Raw genomic sequence first — 17,029 nt, 5'->3', positions numbered from 1 at the left:
ACCTGCCAGGCCCGCGACCTCGCAAGCCCTCCCGAGAGACGCGGAGATGTGCCCGTCTTTCCTCCACACGGACACTTACTCTGGGGCCAGCTGTGGTGCTGGACCACGTGCACCCTCATAGGGAAGAACCCTCATGGGAAGCGAGTGTGGCTCCTGCCCAGTGTTCCCGACAGGGCCCCGGGACAGGGTTTAGCAACACCATGTAGTGCGTCCCACCAGTCACTGCATGCAGAACTCAGGGCAAGATCGCGAGGGTCGTTTCTGCCTTTTCCACACAGTTTCACAGTTTTATGTTGTCTGTGGGGATATGTGTGCTTCTCTTCTGCCTGCAGGTGTGTCTCCTATACAGAGCGAGGAAGCCCACATGGACCGCGCTCCCCGCCCCCCTTTTGGATGAGCGCTGGCTCTCCTGCTGGCCTCTCCCATTGGTCTGGGGGGAGGAGGCAAGTGGGAAACCTTTTGCCTTCACTGTTTTTAACAGTGTTGAATGCTTTCCCTTCCCCGAAGTTGTAACTGAGGGGTCAGTGTATGTTTATTGTGACCTGAAATGGCTCTGCTCACTCCTCGTGAGGTAAACCCCGTTTTCCTTTCCTCTTCCTGCAGACCAGCAGCGGGCATGATGAGCACCAAGGCCTTCACGCTGGTCTCTGCCGTGGAGCGGGAGCTGCTGATGGGCGACAAGGAGCGCGTCAACATCGAGTGCGTGGAGTGCTGCGGCAAGAACCTCTACGTGGGCACCAACGACTGCTCCATCTACCACTTCCTGCTGGAGGAGCAGAGCCTGCCTGCCGGCACGGCCACGTTCACGGCCACCAAGCAGCTGCACAGACACCTGGGCCTCCGGAAGCCAGTGTGTGAGCTGCGAGCCGCCTCGGCCCTGCACAGACTGCTGGTGCTCTGTGACTACTCCATCACCCTGGTCCACATGCTGAGCCTGGAGCCTGTCCCCTCGGGGGCCCGCATCAAGGGGGCCGTGGCGTTGGCCTTGAATGAGAACCCCGTGAGCGGGGACCCGTTTTGTGTGGAGGTCTGCATCATCTCCGTGAAACGCAGAACCATCCAGGTGTTCATGGTGTACGAGGACCGGGTCCAGATTGTCAGGGAGGTGTCCACGCCAGAGCAGCCCCTGGCGGTGGCGGTGGACGGCCACTTCCTGTGCCTGGCTCTGACCACGCAGTACATCATCCTGAACTACAGCACGGGTGCCGCCCAGGACCTGTTTCCTTACTGCAGTGAGGAGAAGCGCCCCATCGTCAAGCGGATAGGGAGGCAGGAGTTCCTCCTGGCGGGCCCGGGAGGACTAGGTGAGCTCCTGCTGTCACCTCTGCTACCTTCGCCTCCCACCTGCCCATTCTCTCCAGTTACCTCCACAACTGCATGCTGAAATTAGAGTGGTCACATAACCAGTTTCTTTTAAATTTTACTTTTCAATTACAGTTCACATTCAATATTATTTTGTACTAGAGGCCTAATCATGCAAGAATGGGCCTTCCTTCCCCTGGCTGCCAGCTCCGGCCGGAGCCACCTTTCTGCCTTCCCACGCTGCCCAGAGACCTGGAGTGGCTGGGGCGGTGCGGAAAGCCTGCATCGTTGCCATGGCGACAACACAAGCGTCCAGCCCCGCCCCTGGCCACTCGATGCCTGTGTATGCAAATTACCCACTAAAGATGGCGGGTTAATTTGCATACTCACTCCTGATTGGCTGGTGGGCGCCACGAAGGTACAGTCAATTTGCATCTTTCTCTTTTATTAGTGTAGATTAGTTTCAGGTGTACAGCATAGAGGTTTGACAGCCATGTACTTTACAAAGTAGACCCCTGGTATTTCAAATACCCCCCTGGCAGCGTACATAGTTATTATAGTATTATTGACTGTATTCCCTGTGCTGTACGTTACATCCCTGTGGCTGTTTTCTAACTGCCAATCTGTACTTCTCAATCCCTTCACCTTTTTCAAGTCCCCTAGCCCCCCTCCCATCTGACAACACTCAGTCTGCCTCTGTATCTGTGAGTCTGTGTTTTATTTGTTCTTTAGTTTTATGTTGTATTGACATGGAGCCAGAATTTGCTCTGGGGAGAAGATTCCTTTAAGTAAATAACTATAAAAATAAAAGTCCGTAAACCTTCCAGGTAAGATTTCCTCTAGTGCGTGGGTGTGTCAGTTGATTGTTTTTGCTCTTCATTCTCAAAAGGATTTGAGGTAGCTCACCGATAGGTCTTTTCAGATGTGGAGACCTCAGTGTTACTGACATAATTTTCTCTTAATTGACTGAGATTTCATCCCAGCAAGAAGGATCTAGTAGCCAGCGCCTTGAGAGGGCTTTGGGGGTTTTGTACGGTCTTCCTAATTCTCTGCCCTGCCATGCAGAAGTTAAGAATCAGAGCTACTGACTTCACTGGCAACCTGTGATGTTTACTTCAGCTGTGGAGGCTCCCCTCAGGGCGTGGGCAGGTGTGTGAGGTGAAGGTGTGGAGCCTCCCCTCACGGTGTGGGCATGTGTGTGAGGTGCAGGTGTGGGAGGCTCCCCTCAGGGTGTGGGCAGGTGTATGAGGTGCAGTTGTTGGAGGGCTCTCCCCAGGGTGTGGGCAGGTGTGTGAGGTGCAGGTGTGGTGGCCCCCTCAGGGTGTGCACAGTCTGGTGCTAGGGCTCTGTGATGTGCACGCATTTTTGTTGAAATGTGTCCATGTTCATTTTGCAGTTGGTGTGAGTCAGATTCATACCAGGCCTAGACATCACAATTGCTTGGCACATCTGTTCAGTGTCTCGTATCTTTAGGTTCCCTCGTCCTTCTCTTTTTCTTTAATTTTCTGTTGTAAAAGTTGGATCATTTCCGTTGCATATTGTTGAATATGTGAGGCTGACCTTTGTGTTTCCTGCAAACGGGGAGCAGGAGAGGTTTGGTCAGATCCAAGTGTCGTTATATTTCCAGGTTTCTGAGGAGAGGCAAGACTTATTCATAGGTGGGGACTTCTGTCAGGGCCACACACTTTCTTGTGATTGTGTCTGTGTTGTTACTAGCTATTGGTGAGTATTGCCTACATTTTTTAAAAAAAAACAATATATTTCTTTATTGATTTTAGAGAGGAAGGGAGAGGGAGAGAGATAGAAACATCAATGATGAGAGAGAATCGTTGATCAGCTGCCTCCTGCAAGTCCCCCACTAGGGATTGAGCCTGCACCCTGGGCATGTACCCTTGGCCGGAATGAACCTGGGACCCTTCAGTCCACAAGCTGATGCTCTATCCCCTGAGCCACACTGGCTAGGGCCTGCCTACATTTTTAAATCATACAAACTAGGGGCAACATTCTCTGTCCCTCCTTCATGTTTGAACTGTAGTTCCTGGAGGAAGAGAAATGCCTCTATTTGGGCAGGAGGAGAAGGTTTTCAATAAGGTGATCCCTCTGTCTTCCGGAAGTGACTTTTTAACATTATAATTTGAATCATGGATTGTAATATATACAGTGTATTCCCAGCCATCTGCGCTCGGTGCGAGTTTACTCAGGTTGAAGGATGAGTCCCCGTCCCTGACCCTGCGCTGTGACAGCTTCCTTGCCTTCGGGTGTGGCGAGGTGCTGCAAGCCCACCTGGCACGTTTCCTGCCCTAGATCTGGTTCCCATGTCGCCAAGGAGCCCTGCGGTTTACAGACCGTAGGCTGGGTGCCGGAGGAGCTTGCTGTCCATTGTTTCTAGGACTCAGCAGTAGACAGAGCTTAGAAGTTGGTTTTTAAAATTTATTTTATTGCCTTTAGAGAGAGGAAGGGAGAGAGAAAGAGAGAAACATCGATGTGAGAGATAAACATCAATCGACTGCCTCCCGCGTGTGCCCTGACTGGGAATCGAACTCACCACATTTTGTTGTATGGATGATGCTCCGACCCACTAAGCCACCCGGCCAGCGCAGAAGTCTGCATTGTTTAAAGATGAGATCCAGTATGAGGTCATGTTGATAGAACCAGGTCAGGGCTGCGAGACACTGACCTTTTCTACCTGTGTAACTGAATCTCCTTCCAGCCGCGCCGAAATCTCCCTAACGGCCACCCAGCACACTGGTTCCTTTGATTTGTCCCACAGCACACAGAACAGAATGATGCTGACACTGCGGCTCCCACATGTGGTTACTGAGAAAGTCCGATTGTTGGTGGTTCTTTTGTCCTTCGGGTGGTATGGGAATGTCCGTCACCTTACTGTGTGTTAGGTCATTTGGAGTAGTTCCCTTCCAAGTGGTTATGCACCACCGGGACATACAGTTAGATTAACTTGTTTCATTTTACTTTTGATTTTTAGAAATTGCTTTATTTTATATTTTATTATGTAAATATTTAAAGGGTTCCAAGTCAGATCGATACAATAAGGTATATTCAAAGAGCTTATATCCTGACTCCTTCCCCCATAGGTTTTTATGGTGTATCCTTTCATTTTTAAACAAAAATATAAACAAATATGTGACTATTTTTATCTCTTTCTCTCTTGGCTTTTTACAGAACAGTGTGTTAGGAGCCCACTTGGTAGGCTGACGTATGTTCCTCCTTGCTCCTGCGTGCTGCTCTGGCGTGTGGCAGACCCAGTTGATTCAGTCTGCCCCCTGTTGGTGGGCATTGGAGCTTTCTCCAGTCCTAGGGGATTAACAAGGACTTGCCTTTTTGTACTTCCCCATTGTACCCACGGGAAAGCTTCTAGAGGCGGGACTGCTGAGTCAGAGATAGTGCCTGTGCACCGTGCGAAGTGTCGCCATGCTCCTCGTCCGCTGGGAACTATCTGTTCTTCCCCTGGCCATTTATTTTAGTGTCTTTTTAATGAGGGATGTTCCCACTCTTGTAGGTTATAGACAAATTCATCCATATTCTCTGCTCATGATTTTATGGTTTCATTTCTTACAGTAAAGAATATAAGGAATGGATTCATTTTATCCTTTTCTATACTCTGTTCATTATCCCAACAAATTGATTAAAGAGTCCATTTTTCCTCACTGGTTTAGGTGGCTGCCTGCAGCGTCCACTACATTTCCTTCCGTCATTGCGTCTGTCTCGATTTCCCATTTTGTTCCATCAGGCTGTCTATTCATGAGCCAATACCTGCTTAGTTATAAAGAATTTACAGTGAAAACATTTGATCGCAATATCTTTTTGCTGGTTTTAGTGTTAGGATTGACGGGAGATGGTAGTTGTTATTTAGAATGCATTTTTTCCCTCAAGCTTACTTTGTCTCAACTACATAGACATCATGCAAAATTGTTGTTTTGCTTGTAATTGGTACAATTACTAAGTTCAAACAAATCACTATAATGAATGCAAATCCACTTTTAACATTGGAAAGCTATGTATTACATTTGCCTTTCTTTCTGAAGATAACATGTGTCCACTCCTGTATCATGAGAAGTTGCTCTTAGCTTTTTTGGTCTTAATTTAAATTTTATTAATTTAAATTAATATTTTAACCAATATTTTGCTGAAAATTTGATGATAAATTGACTTTATTTTTTAAAATGTATTTATTTATTTATTTTTAGAGAGAGGTAGGGAGAAAGAGAGAAACACCAATTTGTTGTTCCACTTATTGATGCATTCATTGGTTGATTCTTGTATGTGCCCTGACCAGGGATCGAACCTGAAACCTTTGGCATATTGGGATGATGTTCCAACCAACTGAGCTATGTAATCCCAAGGATTCTGCTGAAATAGCTGTGTTCTGTGGAACACAACTCTCAGGGGAATATGGGCACGGAGACCTCTCCCAGCCCTCACGCTGTGCAGTGCGGAGGCCCTAGCATGAATGTGCTCGAAATGAAAAGGGCAGAAACCAGAGGCGATTATTAGTTCTATCTTTTGATAATGCCTGTTGAAATGCAAATAAATCCACTAGCCCTCACCTCATGGCTGCCCCCGCAGCGCAGATAAGGGGTCCAGTGATATTTAGAGGGTGCACAAGTGAAAGCAATGGTTTTAAAGGATTTTACACATTTTGCTACACTTGCACTCCTTGAACAATATGGAAACGAGGTTGTCACCTGTCCAGCGAGTATGTAGGCCGTTGGCAGGTGTAACAGCAGTGCTCTCTGTTTCTAAGCGGATCTGTGGCACCTTATGCTTCTGGACCTGGACCCCGATTGCCAGTGACTGCTCTGCCCTTTGACTCTCGTGAACTCTGCTCCTCTGTTTGTGTAGAGGCCTCTGTTCTTTATCTCTGGTGTCTGCCCTTTTCATTTCGAGAACGTTCATGCTCGGGTCTCCCCACTGCACGGCGTGAGGGCTGGGCGAGGTCTCCGTGCCCATATTCCCATGAGAGCTGTACTCTACGGAACACAGTTATTTCAGCAGAATCCTTGGGATTACATAGTTCTACCAGACGCCTGGGTGAAGGTGGTGGGCACGGCGCTGGTGCCCGCTGGGCTCTCTGGCGGCTGGTTCTGACCGCGTGGAGAAGTCAAGTTCGTGCGCACCTAATTCGCTCCTCCAAAGCTCAGCCTTACTTCAGGTTCTTAATGCTTCCAGTAGCTTTGCGCCTCGTGCTTCTCTCCTTCAGGATTTTGTAAAGCGTTTTGAGTACTTTGGTGATATTAATTCACCCAGTTTGGTTGGGTGTATTCAGACCTGAGTTACACCCTCTCTCCCACTGGGAAACCTTGGGATGCCAAGCCCACCCCCAGCTGTGCGCGTTGCCCCCCCTCTGGAGCCAGCCCAGACCCAGAGCACTGTTTATTCGATCTACCTCTGACCTGAGCCATCTCCACGTGTCTTCCACGTTTCTAGGGAACTCCTGACTTCTTATCGCTTCAGAAGAAGTGGAAGCAGGAGGCCCTCAGCCGCCTCGGAGCAGCCCGTGGTGGTACCGCACAGAAACGTGTCTCCCGTGTGGTCTAGTGTTCTGTCCTCGCGCTTGTCCCTGAGAAAGCACTCAAGCCCCATGCTCTCCCCTCGCAGAAGTCTCTCAAGTTCCACGAAGTGCAAACCTTGCCTGCCAGCTGCCCTGCTCCCGATTCCCATTGTGTTGGCGGCTCAGCCCAGCCATGTGGTCCGGAGGCTGTCTGCCCCTCTAAGTCAGGCTGCCGTTCCTTGGAAGTCAGCCCTGCTCTTTGCGCACCGGGCCTCCTCCTGTGGCAGGCAGCTGCCTGGCCTCCGTGTCTGGGTCTCTCCCTCCTTCGTGCAGCCTCCCCTGCAGGTGGTTTCTCTAAGCCCTGGGATCTGTGCCGATTTCAGGCTGTACTCCTCCACCCCCACCCAAACCTCCCTCTCCCACCCTCTGCACCCCATGAAGGGTTTGCCCTGTTCTGGGAGCCACTCCTGTTAGGGGGACACGCTCCCCTCTTCCCCGCCTCCCTATGAGCTCCTGCTGCTTAATGCCGAGCCCACCCACCCCCTCACCCTCCCTGGGTTCGTCTTCCCTGTGCAGCCTGTCTGACCACAGCTCCACCTGGACTCCACCTCCTTCTCTGCCAGGTTGCTGCCTCTTGTAGTAATTACTTATGTACTTTCCTGAGCCCCTTCAGCGCTGTGAGTCCCTTGGTTGTGTCTCAGTCTGTCCCTCCGTATCTAACTCAGTGCTCGACTCACAGCAAGGGCCTAGCAAGTGTTGAATTTAGGTTGATGCTCAACATGCTCATTTATAATTTTTTTGTTTGTAGGTGTTCATTTAATAAATGAGCTTTCCTTTCTGTTTGTGATGAGTTCACCCAGAGCCCTACTGTTTGGTGTATGATACTCAAGTTTATGCTCTTATTAAAAATGGCACAGTGGCCACCCTTGTACTTACTGGTTGGTGATAGATTGAAAAGCAGAATTACTGAACTAATTGTAGGTGTATGTTCAGTTTTGATAGAAAACACCAAATTATTCTCCAAAACGTTTCTTTATGCCATACTAACACAGTCTATAACCTTCGGCCAATGTAATGGGTAAAACTTGCTTTTTTCTTTAAATTTGTGTTCCCCTGGTTACTAATGAACATGGACTCTATTCATGAGTTTATTGGTCATTTGCATTTTGACTTCTGTGACTTACTGATTCATATCTTTTGTCTGTTTTTCTATTGAGTTTAGTCTTCATAATGATGGTTAGAGACTTAAAGGGTCAAAGGGAAATACTTAAGGTGAAAGAATGGTTCATGTTAGACAATTGTAACTGTGGTGGGAGATGCACACGTTCTCTCTCTTTCTCTTTCTCCCTCCCTCCCTCCTCTCCCTCCCTCCCTCTTTCTCTCTCTCAAAAAGCTTATTGTTCTGTCGTCCTGACAGTTTCAGTTGGTGCTGCTTCACACTCCGAAAGCCAGTGTTGAAAGGGTTGGGCAGGGCCAAGCAAGGGTTCTGGGCACAGGGGAAGGCTTCAGAGTATGTTTGGGAAGAGCAGGGCTTGCTCCCCTGTGAGCCCCAGGGCGCCCAACCTCTTGAACAGCCTCATTGAGCGGGAAAGCGCTATCTCTGTACTTGATTTTCATGATGACACACCATCACACACTTCAAAACCAGTTAAAGACACGTTAAAAGATCTTGCCTGGGAAGTATTAACCCACCCGCCGTATTCACCAGACCTTGCTCCTTCAGATTACCACTTGTTCCGATCGATGGCACACGCACTTTCTGAGCAGCACTTCAAAACGTACAAAGAAATGGTAAATTGGGTCTCTGAATGGTTTGCCTCAAAACAAGAAAAGTTCTATGGGGACTGTATCCACAAATTACCTAAAAGATGGGGGAATGTGTAGCTAGCGATGGACATTACTTTGAATAAAGCATTTTCAATGTTTCTCTTGAAATTATCCTGTTTTCTTTGATTACAAAATCCGCCATCATTAACCGGTACACCTAGTATATCATTGGCTGCTGCTTTGGGGGTCGGACGTCCTTCTGGGTGCCCATTGTTAATCCTTAGCACCGACACACTCCTCTCGCTGCGATTCCAAACATCCTGCAGCACGTTGTCATATGCAGCCCACTTTCCCCGAGGATATTTTTCCATTGATTTTTAGAGAGAGGGAGAGACAGAGAGAAACATCGATGTGAATTGGTTGCCTCCTGTACGCACCCCAACCAGGGCCGGGGAGGAGCCTGCAACTGAGGTACAAGCCCATGTACCAGAATTGAACCCGGGATCCTTAGGTCTCCAGGCCGACGCTCTATCCACTGAGCCAAACCTGCTAGGGCTACCACAGTATTTTAATCCACTCATCTGCTGATGGCACTTAGGTTGTTTCCAAATCTTAGCTATTTTAAATTGTGCTGCTATGAACATAGGGGTGCATATATCTTTTCTGATTTGTGTTTCTGATTTTTTGGGATATATTCCTAGATGTGGGATTACTGGGTCAGATGGGAGTTCCATTTTTAGTTTTTGAGGAAACTCCATACTGTCTTCCATTGTGGCTGCACCAGCCTGCATTCCCACCAGCAGTGCACGAGGATTCCTTTTTCTCCTCATCCTTGCCAGCACTTGCTGTTTGTTGATTTGTTGATGGTAGTCATTCTGACAGGTGTGAGATGGTACCTCATTGTCATTTTGATTGGCATCTCTCAATGATTACTGACTTTGAGTATTTTTTCATATGCCTCTTGGCCTTCTGTATGTCCACTTTCTAAAAGAGTTTATTTAGGTCCTTTGCCCATTTTTGATTGGATTGTTTATCTTCCTTTGGTTACATTATATGAGTTCCCTATAAATTTGGGGGATTAAACTTTTATCAGATGTAACATTGGCAAACATGTTTTTCCATGCAGTAGGCTCTCTTGTTGTTTTGTTGATGGTTTCTTTTGCTGTGTAGAAGCTTTTTATTTTGATGTAGTCCCATTTGTTTATTTTCTTCTAACTTTCCATTGTCCTAGGAAATGTATCAGTAAAGATATTGCTATCAGAGATGTCTGAGATTTTGCTGCCTATGGATTCTTCTAAGGTTTTTATGGTTTCCCGTCTTACATTTAAGTCCTTTATCCATTTTGAGTTTATATTTGTGTGTGGTGTAAGTTGGTGGTCTAGTTTCATTTTTTTTGCATGTATCTGTCCAATTTTCCCAGCACCATTTATTGAAGAGACTGTCTTGACTCCATTGTATGCTCTTGCCTCCTTTGTCAAATATTAATTGAGTGTAATGGCTTGGGTTAGTTTCTTGGGTCTCTATTCTGTTGCATTGATCTATATGCCTGTTCTTGTGCCAGTACCAGGCTCTTTTGATTACGGTATATTTGTAGTATAACTTGAAATCTGATATTATGATTCCTCCAACTTAGTTCTTCTTTCTCAGGAATCCTGCGGCTATTTAGGGTCTTTTTAGTCCATATAAATTTTTGGAGTTTTTGTTGTAATTCTATGGATTGCATTGAATCTGTAGATTGCCTTGGGTAGTATGGACATTTTAATGATGTTGATTCTACCAATCCATGAAGACGGTATATTCTTCCACTTGTTTATGTCTTCCTCTATCTCTTTTTTTAACGTCCTGTAGTTTTCCGAGTACAGGTCTTTTACCTCCTTGGTTAAGTTTATTCCTAGGTATCTTAATTTTTTTGTTACAATGGTAAATGGGATTGTTTTTTTAGTTTCTCTGTGAGTTCATTATTGGTGTATAAAAATGCCATAGATTTATGGGTGTTAATTTTGTATCATGCTATGTTGCTTAATTCATTTATTAAATCTGGTAGTTTTTTGATGGAGTCTTTAGGGTTTTCTATGTTCAATGTCATGCCATCTGTGAATAATGACAGATTTACTTCTTCTTTTCCAATTTGGATGCCTTGTATTTCTCTTCTTGTCTGATCGCTATGATTAGCACTTCCAATACTATGTTGAACAGGAGTGGTGAAAGTGGGCATTCCTGTCTTGTTCCTGTTCTTAGGGGAAATGCTTTTAGTATTTTCCCATGAGTATGATGTAGGCTGTATGTTTGTCACATATGGCCTTTATCATTTTGAGATATGCTCCCTCTATTCCACTTTGCTGAGAGTGTTTATTAAAAATGGGTGTTGGAATTTTTCAAATGCTTTTTATGTGTCTGTTGATATGATCATGTGATTTTTGTCTTTCAGTTTGTTTATGTGATGTATCATGTCTTTTGATTTGCAAATATTGTACCAGCCTTGCATCCCTGGAATAAATCCCACTTGGTCATGGTGTATGATCTTTTTAATATATTGCTGGATCCGATTTGCTAATATTTTGTTGAGGATTTTAGCATCTATATCAGGGGTAGGCAAACTTTTTGACTCAAGGGTCACAATGGGTTCTTAAACTGGACCGGAGGGCCGGAACAAAAGCATGGATGGAGTGTTTGTGTGAACTAATATAAATACAAAGTAAACATCATTACATAAAAGGGTACGGTCTTTTTTTTTTTTTAGTTTTATTCATTTCAAACGGTGGCCCGCTGGCCGTAGTTTGCCCACGGCTGATCTATATTCATCAGGGATATTGGCCTATAATTCTCTTTCTTTGTAGTGTCTTTATCTGGTTCTGGAATTAGGATAATGCTGGCCTCATAAAAAGAGTTTGGAAGTGTTCTTCCCTCTTGGACTTTTTGGAATAGTTTGAGGAGTGTAGGTGTTAGTTCTCCTTTGAATATTTGGTCAAACTCCCCTGTGAATCCGTCTGGACCTGGGCTTTTGTTTGGTGGGAGTTTTTTTATTACTGCTTCTATTCCCTCAGTTGTAATCAGGTTTTCTGATTCCTCCTGATTCAGTTTTGGGAGATTGTATTTTTCTAGGAATTTGTAAATTTCATCCACATTGTGCAGCTTGTTGGCATATAATTGTTTATAATATTTTCTTACAATCCTTTGTATTTCTTTGGTGTCAGTGGTTAATTCTTCACTTTCGTTTCTGATTTTATTTATTTGGGTCCTCTTTCTTTGTTTCTTTTTTTTTTAATATATTTTATTGATTTTTTACAGAGAGGAAGGGAGAGAGATAGAGAGTTAGAAACATCTATCAGAGAGAAACATCTATCAGCTGCCTCCTGCACATCTCCTACCGGGGATGTGCCTGCAACCCAGGTACATGCCCTTGACCGGAATCGAACCTGGGACCTTTCAGTCTGCAGGCCGACGCTCTATCCACTGAGCCAAACCGGTTTCGGCCTTTCTTTGTTTCTTGATGAGTCTGACTAACACTTTATCAATCTTGTTTATCCTCTCAAAGAACCAGCTCTTGGTTTCATTGAATTTTTTGGTAGTGATTTAAAAAAAAGATTTTATTGATTTTTAGAGAGGAAGGGAGAGGAAGAGAGAGATAGAAACATCAATGATGAGAGAGAATCATTGATTGGCTGCCTCCTGCACACCCCCCACTGGGGATCGAGCCTGCAACCCAGGCATGTGCCCTTGGCCGGAATCGAACCTGGGACCCTTCAGTCCGCAGGCTGATGCTCTTTCCATTGAGCCAAATCAGCTAGGGCGGTAGTGATCTTTTTAGTCTCTATGTCATTTATTTTTGCTCTAGTCTTTACTATTTCCATTCTTCTATTTACTCTGGGCTTTTCTTGTTGTTCTCTTTCTAGTTCTTTAAGCCGTAAGGTTAAATAGTTTATTGTAGATTTTTCTTATTTTTTGAGGTGGGCCTGTAGTGCTGTGAACTTCCCTCTCAGGACTGCTTTTGCTGTGTCCCAGATTTGGGGTTCTTGTGTGTTCGTTTTTATTGGTTTCCAGGAAGTTTTTTATTTCTTTCTTGATCTCATTGGTAACCCATTCATTGTTTAATAACATGCTATTTAGTCTCCATGTGTTTGAATGTTTTGGGGTGTTTTTACTGTAGTTGATTTCTAATTTCATTCCACTGTGATCTGAGAAGGTGCTTGATATGATTTCAATCTTCTTGAACTTAGAGGCTTGTTTTGTGTCCTGATATGTGGCCTGTCTTTTTGAATGACCCACGTGCACTTGAAAAGAATTTATATTCTGTAGCTTTGGGGTGAAATGTTCCATAAATGTCAGTTAAATTCATTCTGATCCAGTGTGCAATTCAGAGTCATTGTTTCCTTGTTAAGTTTTGGTCTGGAAGATCTACCCAGTGGAGTCAGGGGGGTGTTAAAGTCGCTACTATGACTGTATTTTTGTCAGTCTCTCCCTTAACCATTTGTACGCCATAAGTGTCTATAGACACAAGTGGCAAACCATTTTATTTAAATTCAAAATATTGTGGCAGTTAACTGGTTAAAGTCCTCTAGAAGTTTTTAAAATATATTTAGGTGCTCCTAGATTGGGTACATATATGTTTACCAGGGTTATATCTTCTTGTTGGATCGATCCCTTTAGTATTATGTAGTGACCTGTGTTGTCTCTTGTGATGGCCTTCATTTTCAAGTCTATTTTGTCAGATATGAGTATTGCTACCCCAGCTTTTTTTTTCTTTTCCATTTGCATAGAAAAATCTTTTCCATCCCTTCACTCTCATCCTGTGTGAATCTTTTTTTCTGTGCTGGGTCTCTTGTTGACAACATATAGTTGGGTCTTGTTTTTTTATCCATCCAGCTACCCTATGCCTTTTGATTGGAACATTTAACCCATTTACCTTTAAGGTTATTATTGATAGGTACTTATTGATTGCCATTTTAATTCTGTATGCTTAGGTTTCTCTCTTCTTCTCATTACAGCAGTTCCTTTAGCATTTCTTGCAATGCTGGGTGGTGATAATGAACTCCTTTAGCCTTTTTTATTTATTTTATTTTTTTGTCTGGGAAGCTCTTTATTTGACTATTTTGAATGATAGCCTTGCTGGATATAGTTATCTTGGTTTCAGATCCTTGCTTTTCATTACCTTGAGTACTTCATGCCATTCTGTTCTGGCCTGTAGAATTTCTATTGAGATATCAAGTGTCAGCCTTATGGGAGCTTCTTTGTAAGTAACAGTTTGCTTTTCTCTTGCTGCCTTTCAGATTCTCTCTTTGTCTTATAGTTTTTGGCATTTTAATTATGATGTGTCTGGGTGTGGGCCTATTTGGGTTCTTCTTGGTTGGGACTCTCTATGCCTCCTGAACTTATATGACCTTCACCAGGTTAGGGAAGTTTTCTGCTATTATTTCTTCAAACATGTTCTCTTTCTCTTGCTCTCTTTCTTCCCCTTCTGGCTCACCTATTATGTGAATATTATACATTTCATGTTGGCTCCCTTAAGCTGTCTTCCTGTTTTTTAATTGTTTTTTCTTCTTGGTTCTGATTGAGTGATTTTTCTACCCTGTCTTCTAATTCACTGATCTGATCCTCAGCCACTCCTAATCTGCTGTGTATTCCTTCCAATGTGTTCTTTATTTGTGCTATGTCATGCTTTATTTCTGGTTTCATAGTTACTATATCTTTTCTCTTGCTGTTGAGCATCTTTACCATCATTTTTCTGACTCTATATCAGATAAAGTTCTTATCTCCATTTTATTTTTCTCTTCTTCTGGAGAATTCTCTTGTTCTTTCATTTGGGTGTTGTTACTTTGTCTCCTCATTTTGGTTGCCTGTTTGAGTTTGTGACTTTATGTTAGGTAGATCTGCTATACCTCTCAATCTCTAGTGTAGGACAATCAAATGCTGTTTCTGACTAATTAGATCAGGCAAAGACTCCAAGCCTCTAGAGCAGTGGTTCTCAACCTTCCTAATGCCGTGACCCTTTAATACAGTTCCTCATGTTGTGGTGACCCCCAACCATAAAATTATTTTCATTGCCACTTCATAACTGTAACTTTGCTACTGTTATGAGTCATAATGTAAATATCTGATATGCAGGATATATTTTCATTATTACAAATTGAACATAAAGCATAGTGATTAATCACAAAAACAATATGTAATTATATATGTTTTCCGATGGTCTTAGGCGACCCCTGTGAAAGGGTCGTTCGACCCCCAAAGGGGTCGCAACCCACAGGTTGAGAACCGCTGCTCTAGAGACTGCCTCTTCTTGCACACTGATTGGATTTAGTCTTTTTTTTTTAAAAATATATTTTATTGATTTTTTACAGAGAGGAAGGGAGAGGAATAGAGAGCTAGAAACATCGATGAGAGAGAAACACCGATCAGCTGCCTCCTGCACACCCCCCACTGGGGATGTGCCCACAACCAAGGCACATGCCCCTGACTGGAATCAAACCCGAGACCCCTCAGTCCACAGGCCGACGCTCCATCCACTGAGCCAAACCAGCCAGGGCTGGATTTAGTCTTGACTGGCCCTCAGGCAATCATCTACAAGTATGGCGAGAGTTTATCCCAACAAGGTGGGGCAATTGCTTCTGCTTGGATGCTAATTCTAATTCTCAGTCTCTTAATGGGCCTCAGTAACTCCACACTGTGGAGCAAGGTGCTTTCCAATAGGGTCTGTCAGCTGTCTTCCACCCAGGCAAAGCCGCCTGTATAGCAAATAGGGAATTTGTGACCTCCGCAGCATGAGGGAATGACTCAGAACTGGAAACTGGGATGTCTACCTTTTGAGGTATAACCCCAGAGCCCCCAATCCTGACTTCTGCTCACACAGCTCCAGTTCACTGTGTCCTCCCTCTGCTGGAGCACAAGGTGGGTGGCTGCACAGGGAATTTTGTGTGTTGGCCCTTTAAGAGGGTGCCTGCATTTCTAGCTGTCTCTTCCTGGCAGACAGCAACCCTGCTGCTTTTCACAGCCAGATGTTATGTGATCACATTTCTCAATTCTGGTGCTTTCTGCTTGGGGTTTAGACCCCAGTGCTCTCAATGGGACCCCCCCGGAGCTGAGATATGCCTCTGGAACCTCAGCTGGTGTCTGTGGCAGCCGGCTAAACCTTTCGCGCCTCTGCCCCTCCTACCAGTCTCTATGCGGTCTTCACTTTTGGTCCTCATTTACCAGGATCCTCTCCAGCGAGTGTCTAGTTGATTATTCAAGAAGTTGTTCTGTGTTTTAGTTGTAATTCCAGTTAGGTCCTGGGAGTGTGTCCATGCAGCATCCACTTACTCCACCACCATTTTTAATCCCCCAGTTTACCTTCATTTTTAGTTGGAAGTAAATAAGATATACACTCTGGGAAGCTAGTTCTCATGGAAATGAAGTCATGTAGAGTTCTTCACACATGCAGCAAATTATGTTATCTTTCCTATCTGAGATATAAGGAAAGTGAGAGATATTCTGCATCCAGATGCAGGAAAATAAATAGTTATTTAAGGCCTCCTAATCCCTGTTTTTCTAGGCATGTTTGCCACCGTTGCTGGGATTTCTCAGCGGGCTCCTGTGCACTGGTCGGAGAACGTGATCGGGGCGGCTGTCTGCTTCCCCTATGTCCTGGCGCTCGACGACGCCTTCATCACAGTCCACAGCATGCTGGACCAGCAGCAGAAGCAGACCCTGCCTTTCAAGGAAGGCCACATTCTGCAGGACTTCGAAGGTACCAGTTTACGCAGAAATCTTAACAAAATTCTGTGTATTCCTTCCATTGTGACATTTCCTCAGTAAGTATTGCTCCGGGCCCGTTAGGAACCGGGTTTATGCTGAGCATAGCAGGTACAAGGTGATGGTAACACACATTCCACACTTTGGGGGCCCAGGGTCAGTGGGGAGAGAGACATTTAAACAGTAGGCACAGCAGTTGAAGAGCCTGATAGGATGAAGTAAGGGGAGAGCAGAGGAGGAAATATTTCCTAGAAATATCAGGAAGGGCTTCCTGAAGGAGGTGGTATTTGAGCCAAACCTTTAAAGGTGAGAAGGACTCAGCCAAGCATATGTACTATGAAAGAACCTTCAGGTAGAGAGCAAGGTGCATGCAAACCTGCACTTCAGGCCCCGGAAGCAATTCAGTGGCTGTGGTGCTCAGCGTGGAAGGAGGATGGTATCAGATGAGGAGACCCCGGCAGTCAGGGAGGGGCTGCCTCTTCTGTGCAGTGGGGAGCCAGGGGGCGGATTTATTTTACTTCTAAACTTTATTAGAACGTTTTTAAATGTACTGAAGAGTTGAGAGAAGACAAAGGAAACCTCTGTGCACCGTCCACTTAGATGTAGCGCCTAACGTTGAAGGGAAGTGGAGGACCACACAGCGTTTAAACCGTAATGCTCCAGCCTGCCTCTCCTCAGAATCAGGGCACTTTCCTCCGTAACCACACCGCCCTTCCGCACCTT

General features: G+C 45.0%; 1 protein-coding gene across 3 annotated transcripts in view; it reads left to right on the top strand.

The window, feature by feature from the left end:
• Nucleotides 1-603: 603 nt before the first annotated feature.
• The window catches only part of TGFBRAP1 (transforming growth factor beta receptor associated protein 1), a 38,783-nt gene continuing 22,357 nt past the window's right edge, over nucleotides 604-17,029 (top strand). For all 3 annotated transcript variants that reach the window (XM_006098352.2, XM_023762075.1, XM_023762076.1), the window contains exons 1-2: nucleotides 604-1,304; nucleotides 16,107-16,301. In XM_006098352.2, the coding sequence (XP_006098414.1) occupies nucleotides 617-1,304; nucleotides 16,107-16,301 (883 nt within the window). In that variant the 5' untranslated portion in view covers nucleotides 604-616. The remainder of the gene's footprint in view (nucleotides 1,305-16,106; nucleotides 16,302-17,029) is intronic.

This window comes from Myotis lucifugus, unplaced genomic scaffold (genome assembly GCF_000147115.1).
Source record: "Myotis lucifugus unplaced genomic scaffold, Myoluc2.0 scaffold_230, whole genome shotgun sequence".
Lineage (NCBI taxonomy): Eukaryota > Metazoa > Chordata > Mammalia > Chiroptera > Vespertilionidae > Myotis > Myotis lucifugus.
This window is presented reverse-complemented; position numbering and strand designations above follow the sequence as displayed.